Genomic DNA, 19,117 nt, shown 5'->3' on the forward strand with positions numbered 1-19,117 from the left:
GCAACCTTGGCTCTCTGCCTCAACCTCACTGGGTCTACGCTCCTGTGCCCTTTCCTTCTAGGGACAATGATCACATCGTATTGTATTCTATTATATGCTTAATAGATGTCTTGTAACTTCTTCAATGTTAATGTCTGTTAAGAGTTTACCTGTTTGATACGCCCTATGTTGAGGGCTTATGTAACCGATGTTATATTTTTTCAAAAAACTTAATAAAAGACTTTGAAACTAAAATGTGTAACTCAGAGCAAAAAAAAAAAAAAAAGGGGGGATCTGCCTATATATATACTAAAGCGGGGTCTGTCTATATACACTAAAGGGGGCGAACTGCCTATATACACCAAAGGGGGGGGGGGGCTCTGCCCATCTTGCACATGGGTTGTGTGTGTTTGGGTGCGCACGCGCAAAGAGGATGAATGGGGGGGGCACCAAAATCTGGTTACGCTCAGGGCTCTGTGAAACCTAAGGCCGACCCTGCATAAAACAGTGCACTTCCTAGTATAGACCTCAGTAGGAGTGTCTGAAGACTCTGGGTGAGGGTGGATAACGAATACACAATTAGCAAGAGGAGAAAAAAAGAGTGTGAGAGGAAATTATCCCAGGATTAGCTTCATTCACAGGTAACCAAGATGGAAACGGTCTAGGATAGGATTCTCTGCTTTTCCTTTATAAAATTCACATGAATCAATCATTATGTGGATAGCACAATACGTCTGTTATGTAAGTAGAACTAGTATTTATCTACTTATGTATGTGTTTTTTATTTCTAAATTAGCATGGCTGTCATTAGCTTGTTCTTTACGGCTCATACACACTTACCAACAATCTGTCCAACTATCTTCCAAACTGCCGTATGGATTTTGGTAGCTGCTACAAAAAGGAATGCCAATTTATCCCGATCAGCCGATAAATTAAATGTAATAAGAGCATTGAGTTGATAGTAGAATATTGGTAAGATTACCAATATTCTACTACTTAATTTATATTGTATTAATTAATACTGTATTTACTGATTTTTACAATGATATTTACTGATATTTTACAAAGATCTAACCTAACCCTGCTCTCACACTGAGCCCTCCCTCTACCGATGCCTAACCCTAAGATCCCCCACCTCAATGGTGCCTAACCGATACCTATCCCTATTATGCCTTCTGGCATCCTGTTGAAAAGGGGGCCCTATAAAATATTCCTCGTGCCCTTTTCACTTGTTCTGCATTTAGTGCACTGAGAGTCACCTTTATATGTAATATATTGGTAATTATATTGTATTTTTGGGCTCACACTAGTTGGATTTGTGAAAAGGTCCACCATAAGTGAAGTATTGATCCTTCATTATCATATCCTCTGAAATACTTTAGATACTGGAGAGAGAAGGGTAGTGTACATGTTTTATACATTGCATTGTTATGGGAGGTGTTATTGTTTATGTTTCCCATAAATGTGACATTGGTCAGTGTCTAACAAAAGTCTCTTTCCATTTCCTTTAAAAACCACTTCCCTACTTTGCTACAGAACATTCATGTTGTTTCTGCCACTCATCGTAACACAACAACGTTAATGTTAGTCTAGCCTGTAGCTTTTGGTGAGCACAGGGCTATGCTAGTATGAGCCTGTGCTCATCACCAGTGGCAAGTGGTTTCTTTCACTAAAGTTCTTCTTTAAGCAATACAGCAACAAAAATGCAACACTACAGCTGTTTGAAGTTGAAGATTGCCATTTCGTTACATACAATGGAGAAGCTGCATATGCCACCAGAAGAATGGCGAGTGAATTCGTATGTATTCTTAACCCAGACATCTCCTTGGCCTCGCACTTCGAGACAGCCCAAGCAGAATGCCTTGCATAACATGTATCTGCAAATGTGTGGAACCAATGTCTCTTTTTTTATTAGAGATAGGCAAGTTGTTGTTTTTTCCCTACATGCAAGTATGTGTCTTTAAAGGAAACTGAGTACCAGGGTGCTCATCATAAACAAATATATAAAACGAACCTTCCCTTAAGGCACTGCTGTCGAACTCCAGGCCTGGGGGGCCAGATCCATGCCAGTGTTTAGGATGGAATAAGAAAGAGAGGAATGTGTTCTACCTGATGGACCACACCTTTCCTGATTCAGACCCATCAATTAATTTGAGCTGTACCAAAAATGTGTGAGGAACTAGGCCCTTGAAGAACTGGTTTGACATCAAAGCCTTAAGGGAAATTCGTAAATGGTTTTGGCTTTTGGGGGGGAAGGGGGGGCAGCATGCATTTACTTACCTACAGAAGGCTGTTCTGTAGCCAGCTCTCTACATGTGAGCCTCTATCTTCTCTGTCTCTGTGCTAAAAGTACCGGCAGCTGGAAGTAGCCAGGGGTATGTCACACACCCCCAGCTGCTGTAGACATGCTCAGATATGTAGTTCATTAATATGAGCACATCTCCTGGCGCGACATCTCCACGACTACTTCAAGCTGTGGCACAGGGACAGAGAGGCCTGAAGCTTGCATATACTGTAGATATGTAGGGGCTAAGGAGCAGCCCCGGTAAGTAAATGCACACAGCCCCCCCAAAAGGCCACACTGACCAGGCCACAAACCTCCCTTAGGAGGGCAAGTGACAATGTATTAGCGGCAGAGCAGATCATCAGCACAGAAGGCAGGCAATTGGCATTGTTCGGTACAGAATGAAGATGGCAGCCTCCATATTCCCCTCACTTCAGGTCCCTTTCAATTGGCTCAGTAGTCCCTTCCTGAAGCCCAGCATAAGCCAGGTGCTACTTGGTTTAGGAACACTTATTTTACAACTTGTACCATGTCACTCTCTGTTCTAATGGAAACTGTATATGAAGCAGGACTGTTACCACAGAGAGCAGCAGGAATGCTTTTAAACAGAAAATACTCCAGATGTTTAGTTCAGTCTCGAGAGGAACTTGTATTATTATCATTAATATTTGTGCTAACATATTACGCAGTGCTGTACTATTATCAAGGGCTATTAGAAGGTGCAGAAATATTATTATGGTGCTGGGGGCAAAACAGGAACTGTTAAGTATAGTGTACTGTGCAGCAGGTCTGTTTAAAGGGGCACTGTTGTGACAAATAGTAGAATGCAGTAAAATATCCAGGATACTCACTTTTACGTTGATTATAATGGTTTCAGCACCAGAAACACTTCCTATATCTATATATAGCTATATATTGTTAGGACACCTCAACATACTCCTAGTGATGCTTAGCTCTGCCGATTTACCCCTCCCCCGTGGCATTCAGGGAGATCAGGTATTATTTTTACTGAATATGGAACACTAAGTATACCAACATTCCGCAGTGATGCACCTGACAGGACTAAAGCTGTCCCTACCTGTGATATGTTTCAGAATGTAAATTCGGTAAGGAGAGATTTTACAAAGGGCAAACATAACTAAATAATGTATAAATAAATAATAAAAAAAAAATATTCATGATGTTATTTTCAGTACAGTAATAGTATATCAAAAATAAAGAGGGGCAAAATAGTAAAAAAAAAAAGTCCCTCAGATTTCCCAAAATATTGTTGCTAAACACAGATCTGTAGAGTTTCCTGTACAGAATCCACAGCTCATATGTCGCCATGAACATCTGTCCTGCCTGGAAGCTCTCTCATCCTTCACATCTTCCATTGCTGGAAATGATACTCAGGGACACAGCCTAACGTCAGAGTTTTGATTGCTGTAGTCATGTGACATTACAGGTGTCTCATTAGCTAGCAGTGAAATCACTGTGCTCATGAGGAATCAGTCAGGAGACATTTTATCTCATGCTATTAGGTGCCGCTTACACCTGCAACATTCACTACTTCCTCTGAAGGGATTTTTCATACGATTCCAACTGGGACCAGAAGCCAGCGTTAGGTTCTATAGATGGTCTTACCGCTTTAACCAGCTGCAAAAGAGAGAACATACATTATACTGGTTAAATTCAATCAGCAATCACACCTTTCTATAATTAGTGCTGTTACTGTATCCAATGCTACTCAAGCAGATTTGTCATGGGCCTTTTTGTGAGAATTGGCTGTATGTAGTGTAATGATAAAAAGTTTTGAATCAGGATGATACCATGTTTTGGCTACTTTAGCGGTAAATAAAAAGTAAGCTTTCGGCTAATAAGCCTTCATCGGACTTAGTTCCTGTAATTTAACAAGATGTTAAAACACACAGTTTGTATACACTGGACATTACACTGTAACTCCCAAAGAGGTTCTTCCTTTTGAGATTAAATGTTTCTTCTGTGTTTAGGTCCAATGATGACACCTAACTTCGCCTTTCCAGATACCATTTTAAAAATGTCACCTGCCTATCTTCAGAGCCATTGACTCTCTGACTAAACTGTTTGATTCTCATGGCTGATTCTTATTGCAGGTGTGCATGACTCAGAACGACAAAGTCCTCAGATTAAAGTTAACATTTGAATAGGGCAGCAAAATAATTAACTTCCCCTCTGCCCCCCCCCCCCCCCCCAAAAAAAAAAAAGTTATTCGTATAACAAAATGAAACATAGAAGCATCCCATCTTCCCTTAAAGTGAAATTACAGCTTACAATAAAAACAACTTACAATAAAAACGTACCTACTTTTTATTGCACATATAATTATCCTACTTGCATTTGACTCACAGTAATGTCATCTGTGTAAACGTCACAAGTCCCCTCAACGCAGAGTACAGCATTGCTAGGAGCTGTCATTCCATGGATATGGTATATCATCAGATTGATTCTAATATTTTTTTGGTGAGGGAAAATTTTATCTGCTATGTTTACAGAGCTGGTCACAGCCACAAATCCTACATGAAAAACCCTGGCTTAGTTGTATTGTTACTATAATTATTTTTTATTTATATAGCGCCAACATCTTCAGTAGTGCTGTACATAGTACAAAACAAATATCGGGGGAACATGTATACATGAGAAGTTCAAGACATATCAGTCATGACATTCAGTGGTACAACAACAAATTGATACATAGTTAAAGCGTAGTTTGAGATATCGCTAAAGTTGGTGCATGTTCATATGGTAAATTACAGAAATATAAGAACCACTAGGAGGAGGAACGCGGAAGAGGTGAGTCATCCTTACCCGCTGCCTCTTACTAGTAGCGGCTGCTTAACTTTTTACAGCTGGAGAGGGAGTGCAGATGGGGGACCCAGGTGAGGGGGGGGGGTCCGACCCCCCTCCCCGCCGCTTTGCCCAATACCCCCTTACTGCACGCTACCCCCCCCCCCCCAGTTCCGCGGCCCGCCACCCACGGCTTGAGGGGGGGGGGGGCGGCGATTTTTTTCTAAGTTTGCCTCAGGCGGCAAAAAGTCTAGGGCCGGCCCTGCTAGTATACACTGGCATTCTGAACTACAATCACCAAACAAGCTTCAAATGATGAACTAACATAACAAAGATGGAAACATTTGATGGAGCAGAGTGGTCTGTACTCTGTACACGCAGACAAGCACCCAGCATAACAAGTTAGAACTCTTTACTAAACAAAATGTGCAGAGATGTATCATTCGCCACCATCAGATAATGCAGCTTACTTAGATCAGAGAGGAACACAGAGTGAATACAGTTAATCACAATACCATAAAGATCATTGCAGCACTTTGCATACTCAGTGACATCTTGTGGTTGCTTTACTATGCTGCAGTTTAGGTAATTCTGATGATACTGCCAACTACATTCATACAACAGTTGTACCTGGAAGGCTTCCTCCAGAGTCATGCCTTTACATTTCATGAGGTAGGCAATAACAATGGTGGCCGAGCGACTGCGTCCATGCTTGCAGTACACCAGACACTTCCCTCCAGCATGGACAGTGCTTTCAATGAGGTCTGCACACTGGTCAAAGTGTTCTGCTAGATTCTGCTGCGGGTGATCAAACACTGGTATCCGGACGGTGTGGAGATGGTAGTCTGGGAACGGCTGACTTTTGGAAACATTGATGCAACAAGTCACTCCCTCTGCTTTGAGAAGCTCTGTCTTGCAAGCAGATCTAGCATTGCTGATCAGTAAGGAGTCTGTCACTTGAAACAGCTCCAGCATGTCCACTAACTTCACAGGGACCCTATTCTAGATAGAATGGTGCAATCATTTCTGGAGATAGGTGTATCCATTGCTGACCCCCAGCACAGCTATTCCTCCTGAGTTCCAGTAGCACAGATACAGGCTCTGTACTGACCAGATCTTCTGTGGTTATTTTAAGATCTGGGCCTCTGACAAGCTGTCACTGCTGTGAGGGAAGTTCTGCTGGTTACTTGTCTAAACACTCCACAGGCATAGTTTGCATCCCTGTCCCATGCAACAATGCCATAAGAAACGAGTCTGTCTCCCTGGCAATTATTTGTTATTTTTATATTATGCAGAATCTATCAAAGAAGTTTGATAGTGTGATCTAGCTTACCAGAGGTGCCATAGTGTGCTGGAATTGGCATAAGGAAAATGCATGGACATGAAAATCTGTTCTGGCCCATTGGAAGCCTCCTTCTGACACTAAATAGTGGTAGAAATTGAAAAAAAAAAGTTTTTTTTTTTTTTTTAATAAGCACAAGTATAGCCAATCCGTTCTGTTGTCTTTACATGGCACGTACATGCAAAAAAGCACACAGAAAAATGGGCAACGGTAATACGGATAGTAGAATATTCATAATTTTACTAATATTCTACTATCCCTGAACGTGAGTAATTATACTGATATTCTACTATACAGGTAGTAGAAAATCAGTAATTAAACCAATATTCTGTAAACCCTTTGTACTCTAATTTTCACACTAACACTCCCCTATGTATGCCTAATACTACCAACCCTTACCTACTCCTAACACTTGCCACCCCCCACCTACTCCCAACACTAAACCCCTGCATGGACTGGTATAATGTATAGGCAATCATTTAGGGAGATATGGACTCTACAGTGCTGCCATCTGATTGTGCCGGCTAGCATAAATTGAGGCCTCTTGGGTGTGTTCCGGTGGTGGGTCCACACAACTACCTACTGTGAGTAGAGGGTCTGGTTTTGCATAGGCATTTGCTGGGTGAACCAGACCACTCAATAATCCAGTTGGGTTGTTGAGGTTTACTATGGTCTATGAGCGCTCTGACCACTATGTTTTTATGTATGGGATAATGACTGACCCCAATTTTAGCTAATATATACAAATCGCACAATAAAATGAATTTTGTAACGCACATGTAGTCACGCTGTAATTATTGTTATACAGGGATCCTAACACTAAACCCCCTAAGCTGCCAAGCCTAGCCAGTCCCAAAGTTTGAGTACCGTGTAGCCAAACTATGGTGCACTACTGCTCCCTGAATTGTAGCCATTATTTTTATAAATTGTTTGGGCACCCACTATTTATACAGTGACTATTTGTGACTGCTATTTTTTTATGCCAGTTAGTTGGAGATGCTATTTTTTCCTGGGCGCTTCCAGTTCCCACATTTCTTAGGGCCCTTTTCCACTAGCGCGTTTGCGCTGGCTGAATCGCAAAGTCGCAAACCGCTAGCGATTTTACAATCACTACGGTTTGCTTTTTAACATAGGAATCGCGGTAGGTCATTTCCACTACCGCGATTCGTTTTTTACCCGAACGCGAACGCGCGGCGGAGCGATATTTGCCGCGATTTTGCTATGCAGTGCATAGCATAGCAAAATCGCGGCCGCAAAACATCGGGGAATCGCCGGTTTTGCGATTCAGCAATCGCTAGCGTTCAGCGTGAACGCTAGCGACTGCAGGTGGAAAAGGGCCCTTACTGTAGACATTAATCACAGCTTTTACACATGGGCACCTATGGAGGCGCCCAGAATTCTCAGCATCCCTAGAATTCAAATGTATCACCAAACATTTACTATATATAATGGGGAGGCAAGTGCAAGTGGGAATTGCAAGGTCTGATTTGGCAGTGGTTCTGGCCAATCAGTACTGAGAACGCTCAGTCACATCATTCAGATTCTTTAACATAACTTATCCAATAGCCACACAATATTTGCTCCTTAGCTTTCAATTACAGTTAGTTACCTAGAATTTAATCAAACTGATTGTTAAGTCTTTTTCTGTAAACCCCATTTTTTGCCTGACATTTTGGGCACTTGAGAAGAAAGGGCTTCCGCTCGAAACATCATGCTGGTCCGCATCATGATCTTTACATAATAAAAATGAATCGTTTCCTAACTGGTGGTTAAGTCATCATCCCTTTGCATCGACTGGACAGAGTTGGGGGTTTACACTGAAGGACTCTGGTGCTCCCACAGCTGACACTCCTCATTTCGGTAGCCTGCAGGACCTCTGCATATTTTGCCTTGTATTAAAAGAACAACCATCAACCATCAATAAAAACAACTTTTTTCTTTTTCTTAAAATGCCTTATGGTAGAGCACACATTACTGCAAGTACAGATACAGAAAATGATATGCAGGTCTGTACCATTTTCCTGCGGGGGGAGGGGTTAAGTTTACAGCAATGCGTGTTTATTGTCCTCACTTCTCTGAATGTGCTCACAAGGACATTATCAGTGTGTCTTTTTCAGTGTGTTCACAAGCAAGCAAGTCTGGAGTGGTGTATACATACAAATATACAGTGGGATGCAAAAGTTTGGGCAACCTTGGTAATAGTCATGATTTTCCTGTATAAATCGTTGGTTGTTATAATAAAAAATGTCAGTTAAATATATCATATATCTGCTGACAAGCGTGTCGGCTGAGGCACAGTAGCGCCTGCAATATTTACCTTCTGTGCTTCTGCGCAGGCGCAGTAGCGGCTCTCTGATGGGCTCCAGTGTAAATAGTTACGGTCAGCGCTACTGCACAGTACAGTGGACCCAATCAGGCTCGGCTATTTCCACTGGAGCCCATCGGAAATCCTGTGCTGCAGTGCAGAAGGTAAAAATTTAAATGTGTTCTGTTCGGGGGCTGTCCACGCCGTTTCACGGAGGGTGGATAGGACAGGAAAAGCCTCATTAGGATCCAAAGGCTTCCCCCTCCCGAGGTAAGTACCCCCCAGGGCACTTTTTTTTTATTGCAGAAACTCTTTAAGGCAAAGAGAGAGCGAGTTTTATGAAGAAAAAAATCCCCCTAGTACTAGTGGTAAAGTGTACCTTAATACAGTGGAGGAAATAATTATTTGACCCCTCACTGATTTTGTAAGTTTGTCCAATGACAAAGAAATGACAAGTCTCAGAACAGTATCATTTCAATGGTAGGTTTATTTTAACAGTGGCAGATAGCACATCAAAAGGAAAATCGAAAAAATAACCTTAAATAAAAGATAGCAACTGATTTGCATTTCATTGAGTGAAATAAGTTTTTGAACCCTCTAACAATAAAAGACTTAATACTTAGTGGAAAACCCCTTGTTTGCAAGCACAGAGGTCAAACGTTTCTTGTAATTGATGACCAAGTTTGCACACATTTTAGGAGGAATGTTGTTCCACTCCTCTTTGCAGATCATCTCTAAATCCCTAAGGTTTCGAGGCTGTCTCTGTGCAACTCTGAGCTTGAGCTCCCTCCATAGGTTTTCTATTGGATTAAGGTCCGGAGACTGACTAGGCCACTCCATGACCTTAATGTGCTTCTTCTTGAGCCACTCCTTTGTTGCCTTTGCTGTATGTTTTGGGTCATTGTCGTGCTGGAACACCCATCCACGACCCATTTTCAGTTTCCTGGCAGAGGGAAGGAGGTTGTCGTTCAGGATTTCACGATACATGGCTCCGTACATTTTCCCGTTAATGCGATGAAGTTGTCCTGTGCCCTTAGCAGAAAAACACCCCCAAAGCAAAATGTTTCCACCCCCATGCTTGACGGTGGGGACTGTGTTTTGGGGGTCATAGGCAGCATTTTTCTTCCTCCAAACACAGCGAGTTGAGTTAATGCCAAAGAGCTCTATTTTGGTCTCATCAGACCACAGCACCTTCTCCCAGTCACTCACAGAATCATTCAGGTGTTCATTGGCAAACTTCAGACGGGCCTGCACATGTGCCTTCTTGAGCAGGGAGACCTTGCGAGCCCTGCAGGATTTTAATCCATTGCGGTGTAATGTGTTTCCAATGGTTTTCTTGGTGACCGTGGTCCCTGCTAATTTGAGGTCATTCACTAACTCCTCCCGTGTAGTTCTAGGATGCTTTTTCACCTTTCTCAGAACCATTGACACCCCACGAGGTGAGATCTTGCGTGGAGCCCCAGAGCGAGGTCGATTGATGGTCATTTTGTGCTCCTTCCATTTTCGAACAATCGCACCAACAGTTGTCACCTTCTCTCCCAGCTTCTTGCTAATGGTTTTGTAGCCCATTCCAGCCTTGTGCAGGTCTACAATTTTGTCTCTGACATCCTTGGACAGCTCTTTGGCCTTTCCCATGTTGGAGAGTTTGGAGTCTGCTTGATTGATTGATTCTGTGGACAGAATATACAGGTGACTACTAGTTAAGACAGGTGTCCTTAATGAGGGTGACTAATTGAGTAGAAGTGTCTAACCACTCTGTGGGAGCCAGAACTCTTAATGGCTGGTAGGGGTTCAAAAACTTATTTCACTCAATGAAATGCAAATCAGTTGCTATCTTTTATTTAAGGTTATTTTTTCGATTTTCCTTTTGATGTGCTATCTGCCACTGTTAAAATAAACCTACCATTGAAATGATACTGTTCTGAGACTTTTCATTTCTTTGTCATTGGACAAACTTACAAAATCAGTGAGGGGTCAAATAATTATTTCCTCCACTGTATACCTACCTATACCTATTAAAAAAATAGTTTTTATTCAGCTATCCTTTAAGGGCCCTTTAACACTTTTTTGCAGTCTGTTGCGCTGCTCAAAAACGCTACATGTCATCGCATAAGTAGTGATAGTCCTATGGGGCTATTGCATTGGACGTGGTTCGGCGGGTCCCGTTCTGACGACAAAAGAGTAATGTGCATTGTTGTGCGTGTAAACTACGGCATACTTAAATTGCCTCACTGTATCAGTAACTTGTGGTGCGTGTGACCTTTTGGGACCTTTGCAGTGTGATTGTGGAAGAATTTCACCATAACAGACTGTTTAATGTGTGGAAGGGGCCTAAGGCCCATTTTACACTTAATCAGTTGCTCTCAGTTATAACTGAAAGAAAACTGATTTTCAAAGTAAGTCCCATGTTTTCCTTTCACACTTAACGCGTTTTAACTGAAATCTTTTTCACAATGCACTGCTATGGAAAAAACGCTCACCAATGCGTACTAACGCACACCAAGTGATTAAGTGTAAATGGGCCCCATTCACACTAGAGCGTTTTGTCGTCGATTTCAGCAAAACGCTCAAGCGCTGGCGCTTTTTAAATTGCTAGTGCTATATAACCCTATGGGCCCGTTATTACTTGGGCAATTTGCATTAATTGCCGGCGATTAACGCAAATCGCCAAATGCAAACTCGTAGACAGCACCATTTTCAGGCGATTTCCCGGCGATCGCGTTTCAGTGCTGTAGAAGCGCTAAACGCGATCACGGATAAATCACTGCAGTGTCCAGTGATTTTTCCGCGTGAAGTCGTGGAAAAATCACTCCCGCAAAACGTTTTGCGCTTTCAAGTGTGAATGGGGCCTAAGTGTTCTTTTTCTTATCTCAAAAAGTTGGCAGGCATGTGGCTACACTTGTCCAACTCACAATGGCAGAACTCTGAAAATTATAGCCATTAAATCCTATACTGTGCTCCCTCCATTTTAGCAACAGTTTCTATGGCCTTGCATCAGTTAGTAGCCTGTGAGAGAAAAAAAAGGCTAATATGATTGTGAATTGGCGTAAAGTTAACTCATTCCTAATCATGAACAGCCCCACATTAGTTACTGCTATTTGCTTATGATAGGCATAAAAGCCTTCACTTTTTTATATGGCAAAGTAGTTGTAGGAGGAGTTATACAGTCAAATGTACTGTACTGAAAGCGCTATACCTGCTCATCGAGCATACTGACATTCATTGCCCTAATGAAAGATGGATGCCACGTACAAGAAACGTCATTACCGCGTTCCCGTTTCCATGGCGACGCGTCCGACACTTGGTCATGTGACCAGTCTGTGAACTATCCGATGGATAATATCTATGGAAACCTCTAGTACAACTGACTGAGGTTTCCTAGAAAGAGGGAAGCTTCTAATGAGGTAACCGGAGTGCCGAGACTCAGAATGTCCTCCAACCATGCTGTGCAGCGCTCGGTGTCTGGGGAAGCTGCTGTGTGACGTGTGCTCCCGCGTGCAGCTCCGGAGGGGGGAGTGGAAAGTTCATGATTATCCACCTCCCTGACTGCTGTGTTGTTGTGGGATTATTTATTATGTCCATACTTATGGACTGCTGTGTGTCTCGCGGCCATGCTTGATAGCTATGGCGTTTATTTAAAAATGAACCAGGATAGAAAGGATCAGGGTGGTCTGAATAAAAAAAAACATTTTTCTTATGAAATCGTTATGGTATGTGTGACATGGGGTGTGGCAGTGACATGGCTTAAGTGTCCCTCTTTCTCATCTCAAAAAGTTGGGAGGTATGCATAAAAAAATAGCAGTGTGCACTAGAAGTACACTTGGGTAAGTTATCTAAACCTGACTGCCAGCATTACACGATGATTTCGCAGAGACTTTGAATGAGTGTGATGTAGGTCCAGGCTGTCCAAAGTTATGTAATTTTCAGGTGAAGGGTGTGTGTGTGTGTATATGTGTGCGTGCGTGTGTGCAGGGCCGGGGCATAGGCTGGAGCGGCTCCAGCCTCAGGGCGCAGTGTAGGAGGGGGCGCACAACTCATTCAGCTGTCATTCCCAATTGTGTTTGAAGCAGAAAGAAATAAGAAAAGGGGATACATGGCAGTGACTGCAAGCCAGATAACTAGAGATTAAGGTGTTGGGGGCTCTGGGGCACCTATTTATCTAATAGCAATCTGTGTGTGACAGCTGGGGTGGGAGGGATGGAGGGGCGCACTTTGCTGTCTCAGCCTTGGGTGCTGAAGGACCTTGTCCCGGCTCTGCGTGTGTGTGTCTCAAAATCGAATCGTACCTCCCAACTTTATTGAGATAAGAAAGAGGTACACCTAACCCACACCCTCTGGCACATCCCTAGCAGGGCTGTGGAGTCGGTCCAAAAATCCACCGACTCCGACTCCTCAGTTTAGGATTCCTCCGACTCCTCTAATTTGCATATTACAATTTTGTTGATTAAAAGTATGTAACATGAAATTCGTCTCTTAACTGCCAACGCTTAGGAATTTTACAAGACAACTGAAGTGAGAAGGATATGTAGACTACTATATTTATTCCCTTTAGACTAAAACTAGTCCTTGGTAAGAGTACTTGTAAAAGGTACAAACCGGAACAAAGAACATCTATCAGGCCCTAGGCAATGTAAGTGTGGGTACATGTATACATGATGTGCAGGTACTCTGCAGGGGAATGAGGAGATTGTAAACAGACAATACCTCTGTGTTCAATGTGCACAGCATTCTCAGTGGATTCCCTGCAGCTCTGTGGGGAGTGCATATGTATAGTATAGTACTACTGTGTAACAAAGTAAACCTGAGACAGATGAAATTAAAGTTTTATACATACCTGGGGCTTCCTCCAGCCGCCTTCAGGATAATCAGTCCCTCGTTGTCCTCCTCCACCACCTGGATCTTCTGCTATGAGTCCAGGTACTTGAGCCAGTCTGGTGTAGTGCGCATGCACACACTCCGCCGCCAGGAGCATACTACACCTGTGCAGCACTATTGCGCAGGTGCAGAATGTTCCTGGCCGTGGGAGCGGCATGCGGCCGGACAGCGCTGACTGGCTGAATTACCAGGACTCATAGCAGAAGATCCGGGTGGTGGAGGACAGTGAGGGACTGATTAGCCTGAAGGGGGCTGGAGGAAGCCCCAGGTATGTATACAACTTTACTTTTCATCCGTCTCAGTTACCCTTTAATTTGTAGTCACCAAACCAAAATTTTAATAACATATCAAATTATTTGATTTCATCAGCAAAGGGAGTGCATACATTTGCATAAATCAGCATCAATGCAGAATTATTTCCATCTCGTTGACCATCTCTATTAGTGACACAGCTACACATCAGGCTTTATTCTTACAGCATAGATGTTATTTAGTATATATAAGAGATTCCTGTGTACACATCATATATACAGTCACAATCAGATATGTATATCTGTCCTTAAAAATACGGGGACTGCTTTTTTTGAAGCAGCACAAGTAACTAATTTTGATTGGTTTATTTCATTTTTGTGGACTAAGCACAGCTATTACTGTATATATACTGTATATATACATTATTTTTAATGACTATTATCTGAGAAATAGAACATTTTATCATATTTTCTATTTTAATTACAGTTACAAATTCATTAGGAGTCGGAGCATTTTTTCCCGACTCCAGGCACCCAAAATTGCACGACTCCGACTCCACGACTCCGACTCCACAGCCCTGATCCCTAGTCTTGCTTACAATATAGATTTCATACAAAAAATATGTTGTTTTAGAAGTCAAAACGGACTGTTCCTTTCTATCCTGGTTTATTTTCCTTCATATTAACATTAGAAAATAAGAATTACGGTATATCAATTTAAAGGATGGGAATAAAGTTTAGAGTAATTTTAAATACAGTTGTCTGTAGAAAAATACATATATTTACACAGATCTGAACATCGGTCCTGAAAGAGGGACAAATGAGGGAGAAATAATAATAATAATGGCAGTATTTATATAGCGCCTTTCTCCTGTCCTGACTCAAAGCGCTTTAAAGAGGGACATGGTTCCCAAAGAGGGACTGTCCCTCCAAAAGAGGGACAGTTGGGAGCTACGATCAAATGAAATTACAGATCGGACTGGATATTAAATTTAGTGGTGGAAAGGGGCTTGGTGGGGGCACAACTGCATCTATGGCAAGTGGCTCCTGCAGATAAACGGCAGCAGAGCTCACTCACCTGTCTGGCCAAGGGAACAACTTGTACTGCCCTACATCATGAACTTGCAGCAGCTCCCCCGTGGGAGAGAACAGACATTGCTGCAAGTTTTCACTTAGCGCTGTACTCAGTTTTGTTGACAGCCGTTTAGGCATTAATGGTTGTGTGTTGCAAATTTACACTGTTATACAAGCTGTACACTCACTACTTTACATTGTATCAAAGTGAGAGGTGTGCTCACTTTTGTGACATACTGTACTTTTAATATTCTGAGTGTCACCAGGAAATTAAAGTCATCTTTGTAGCACTAAAAACAATGCAATAAAAAATTGAGCGTATTCACGTTGCGTTGGTTGCATTATTCATAACAAATCCCCATTCTATAGAATCTATATTTTAGAGTGAGTTCCTCTTTAATTTTGTATATTTTTCCCCTAAATGATGTCAACCACAGGTCTGTAAAGAGGAGGAGACATGTCAGACACTGATGGGCCGCTCTCTGAGAATGAGACCAATCCAGATGCTGGACTTAAAGGACCAGAAGCAGAAAATAAGCAGATGCTAGAAGACACTGAAGGAAGAGTGGAGATTTGCAGGCTTTGTATTTCTCCTGAATGCAGCCAGGAGACCAGTGAGGAGGTCTCAGAAGAAATACTCTCAGAACTGAAAGGAAGGGAAGAGGAGGTGAACTCGGAGCCACAGACAGGCTTGGAAGAGCCGCCACTGCACTGGGGCACACAGGAGGATCTGACGCTTCAGCAATGGGCGGATGGCTCCAGTTACAGAGGAAATTGTAGTATGAATTTAAAGCTGGGCGTAGGGGAGTTCAAATGGGCCAATGGAGAGGTAAGTGTGTGATGTGCGCTGCCAGCCCCACTCATAGGCTTCAGCCATGTACTGGTTCAATTGAAGGGAACAGCGGGACATATATTGGCTGCCATTGCAGACTTCCTTATAAAGAAAATCATGTCTTTAACAGGTTCTTTATGCTTTCAGTAGAGAAAAAGACAATAGATAGTTAATGTAAAACACCGCCTCGTTTATCATGAGCTGGCCAGCAGAAATAAAAATTGACATCGGCAATCAGCATCGTCATCATGGTATTTCTAGCTAACAGTCAATGCTGGAAGTGTAGTAAATTGCCTTGCAAGTAATTTATACAAGAGGCAGTGTCAACCCCTCCCATTAGCCTTGCATCTAAAAAAGAGTTGATTCTCTAAATCAGGCTTTCTCAGCCAGGGTTTCCTGGAACCCCAGGGTTCTTTGAGTACTCTGCAGGGATTCCTTGGTATTTTCCCCATGGTGGGGGAAGTATAATAAAGCACACTATAATAGGTGGTACTGTAACAAGAAGCACTAATTTGGGGGCTCAGGAGACAGTATAATGAGTGGCAGTGTAATAGGAGGTAATGAAATAAACAGCCATGCATACTTTTGGGCCTCTTTCACAGTGGTACGTTGCGTTTGATGCGACATTAAGGCCGCATAACGTGCCCCTAATGCAATGCATTGAAAGACTATAGCTTGGATGTTAAGTTCGGCATGGCTCGGGAGCTACTGACATGTTTTTACACCACCACCATCGAGTCCGTCCTCTGCTCCTCCATCCTAGTCTGGTACGCTGGCTCCTCCACCAGAGACAGATACAAACTTCAGAGGGTCATTAGATCAGCAGAGAGAATCATCGGCAGACCTCTCCCTTCGCTTGTCCACCTCCACAACTCCCGGCTACGCACAAGAGTACTGAGGATTGCCGGCGACCCCTCCCACCTGGGCCAGCGGTTCTTCTGCGGATTTCCGTTAGGCCGTAGGTTTCGGTCCATCGCCACCAAAACCTCAAGGCACAGGAACTCTTTCTTTCCCTTAGCTGTCACCCTCCTGAACTCCCTGTAGGTCATTCCATCCCCTCCACCACTGTTTTCTGAACTGCACCTTGCCGCCCCCCCACCTTTTTTGCTTGTTTTTGTGTTTGCTTTATGTTTGCTTTTTTTGTTTGCTTGTATTTATGCCTTGTTTATATTTATGCTTGTGCCAAACCCAATTCCGAGCATGACCCTGTCGTGCCTGGTGAATAAAAATGATTCTAGTACATACTTTTGTCGCACAGTGATGGAACGAAAACGACGCATGCGTTACATTTAAAAAAAACAAAAAACATTACAGAGCATGTACAACACACACAACACAGCAGATTTATTTCTAAACGCACAGCATGCAGCACTTTCTAAATATTGCTACACGTTACACACAACGCAACATGTGCACTGTGAATGTTGCACAGACTTAGGCCTCTTGCACACTGCAAGCAATTCAGATTCAGATTCCGCTTTTTAATCAGTTTTTACATCCGATTCAGATTCAGATTTGCAGTGTGCAGGGAGCAAACTGCACATCGGAATCTGAATCGGATGTAAAAACTGATTAAAAAGCGGAATCTGAATCGGAATCACTTGCAGTGTGCAAGAGGCCTTAAGGGACTCCGAGCTCAAAATAAAAATGAAATTGTTACTCACCTTTGGGCTTTCTGCAGCCCAGTGTAGGTCGGGAGGTCCCACGACGGCATCCTGGCTCTTCTCCTAGGCCTTAGGGCGCACGCGCGGTTTAATCGCGCATGCGCCGTACTGTCATGCTGGCCACCGTGATGACACGAGGCGGCTGGCGTGATGACGACAGCATGACGTTTGAGGAAGAAGGAGCCTGACACTCGGGCCCAGTGTCGCCGGGAACCGCCGGGCAGCCATTTCTGAGCGAGGGCCTAGGAGAAGAGCCAGGACGCCATCGTGGGACCTCCCGACCTACACTGGGCTGCAGAAAGTCCAAGGTGAGTAGCAATTTCATTTTTATTTTGAGCTTGGAGTCCCTTTAATACTTCTGTGCGTTAGTCCACGTTAAAACATTTTCTAACGTGTGACTTTAACGTTGCACTGTGAAAGACCATACTTCCTGCAAAATAAATGCAGGGGTTCCTCGAGACCAAAAAATTGTTTGCAGGGGTTCCTTGAGATCCAAAAGTTATATTAAGGGTTCCTCCAGGGTATAAAGGTTGAGAAAGGCTGCTCTAAATGATAGTAAATGTGCCATGCGCAGAGAGCACACACTAATTTTACTGGTGTCTACGCAACTAATGTAATGTACACAGTGCAACTCTCAATTGATCAATGTGAACGTTGCTTCTATTTGTGTAGCGCCTGTTATAAAAGTAACCAGCAACTGATAAGCATAACGGAAGCCATGCTATTTGTGCAACACACTTTTTGTTGGTTGTGTAAACACTGGTAAAATTGCTGTGCGTTGTTTGTGCACAGCGATTTCACCATCATTTAACAAATCACCCCATAGTGTAGTGAGCATAGACTGTTGAAGGATATTCAAGCTAATATAAAGTATCTGCAAGCACCATTATTTAAAAGTTTCACAATGAGCGACAAGGATGTGTATGAGAGATTTTTCCTGAACCTGGAATACCCCTTTAAGTTTAGGAAAAGGTTTATTATGCGAGGGTTAAATTGTATTTATCAGTTAAGGAAGGTGTAAGGATACTTTGAGGCTGGTATTACACTCAATTTGTGCAATGCAATGCAGTGCTCGCACCACACATATGAGGTTTCATATGACCCTGTGCCACTGAGTGGCGACAGAGTCACATGCATATGGCCTCCCTCTGCCTAGTGACTTATTTCCTGTGGGCAGGAAGTGCGTCACTGGGATTCCTTTTGGTCTGCACTTGCACGCCACATCACACCGTGTTTCTGTTGTGCACACTTGCTGCGTCGCCCATTGACTTGCATTGCTGCATAATCCGCGCGGTAGGCTCAGATCATGCGGTAATGCGCTGCAGACTTTGCGTTGGGATTGCAGCAATTTTGATACTTCTGGCCCACCACGTTGCATCTTGTGAACTGTGCAAGTCTGCATAGACCTCCATGGCCCTTGTGGCAGGGAAGCTTACCATGGTGCGACGCTGTGTGCAAGAGGCCTTAGGCCTTGCAGAAGTGAAGAAGTAAAAGAGCAAGGAGTGGGGTTAACGTTTGCCTACAATGGGGTTCATGACAATTTGTGGGAGTTATTGGGTTATGTCCCAATGGAAATCTGGTGCTGAAAAAAATCAACATCAAAATTGTATGTACAGGCTAAAGACACAAGTGTCCACAAAATACTGAAATACTGATTCAAGTTTTTGTGTGAATTTATTCTTGTTAAGATATGAGTAAAAATTGAG

At 43.0% G+C, this 19,117-nt stretch overlaps 2 protein-coding genes across 2 annotated transcripts in view; one reads left to right on the plus strand and one right to left on the minus strand.

Moving 5' to 3' along the window:
- Nucleotides 1-3,668: 3,668 nt before the first annotated feature.
- DUSP28 (dual specificity phosphatase 28) lies at nucleotides 3,669-11,938 on the minus strand. The gene is made up of 3 exons (XM_068233298.1): nucleotides 11,912-11,938; nucleotides 5,699-6,070; nucleotides 3,669-3,901 (listed from the first exon to the last, which is right to left on the minus strand). The coding sequence occupies exons 1-3, from the start codon at nucleotides 11,936-11,938 to the stop codon at nucleotides 3,812-3,814; spliced, it is 489 nt and encodes a 162-aa protein (XP_068089399.1). The 3' UTR covers nucleotides 3,669-3,811.
- Nucleotides 11,939-12,004: 66 nt separating this feature from the next.
- Nucleotides 12,005-19,117, plus strand: part of ANKMY1 (ankyrin repeat and MYND domain containing 1) — a 75,394-nt gene continuing 68,281 nt past the window's right edge. Inside the window, exons 1-2 of the mRNA XM_068280721.1 lie at nucleotides 12,005-12,119; nucleotides 15,353-15,744. Of these exons, the coding sequence (XP_068136822.1) occupies nucleotides 15,373-15,744 (372 nt within the window). The 5' untranslated portion in view covers nucleotides 12,005-12,119; nucleotides 15,353-15,372. The remainder of the gene's footprint in view (nucleotides 12,120-15,352; nucleotides 15,745-19,117) is intronic.

Source organism: Hyperolius riggenbachi, chromosome 4 (assembly GCF_040937935.1).
Source record: "Hyperolius riggenbachi isolate aHypRig1 chromosome 4, aHypRig1.pri, whole genome shotgun sequence".
Classification (NCBI taxonomy): Eukaryota; Metazoa; Chordata; class Amphibia; order Anura; family Hyperoliidae; genus Hyperolius; species Hyperolius riggenbachi.

Excerpts from the sequence above, each read along its gene's own strand:
- DUSP28 (XM_068233298.1), bottom strand. The coding sequence starts at position 11,938 with ATGAATGTCAGTATGCTCGATGAGCAG. Across the intron at positions 6,071-11,911 it reads TCAGTATGCTCGATGAGCAG|AATAGGGTCCCTGTGAAGTT; the intron begins GTATAGCGCTTT and ends CATTCTATCTAG. Across the intron at positions 3,902-5,698 it reads CTCTGGAGGAAGCCTTCCAG|CTGGTTAAAGCGGTAAGACC; the intron begins GTACAACTGTTG and ends TCTCTTTTGCAG.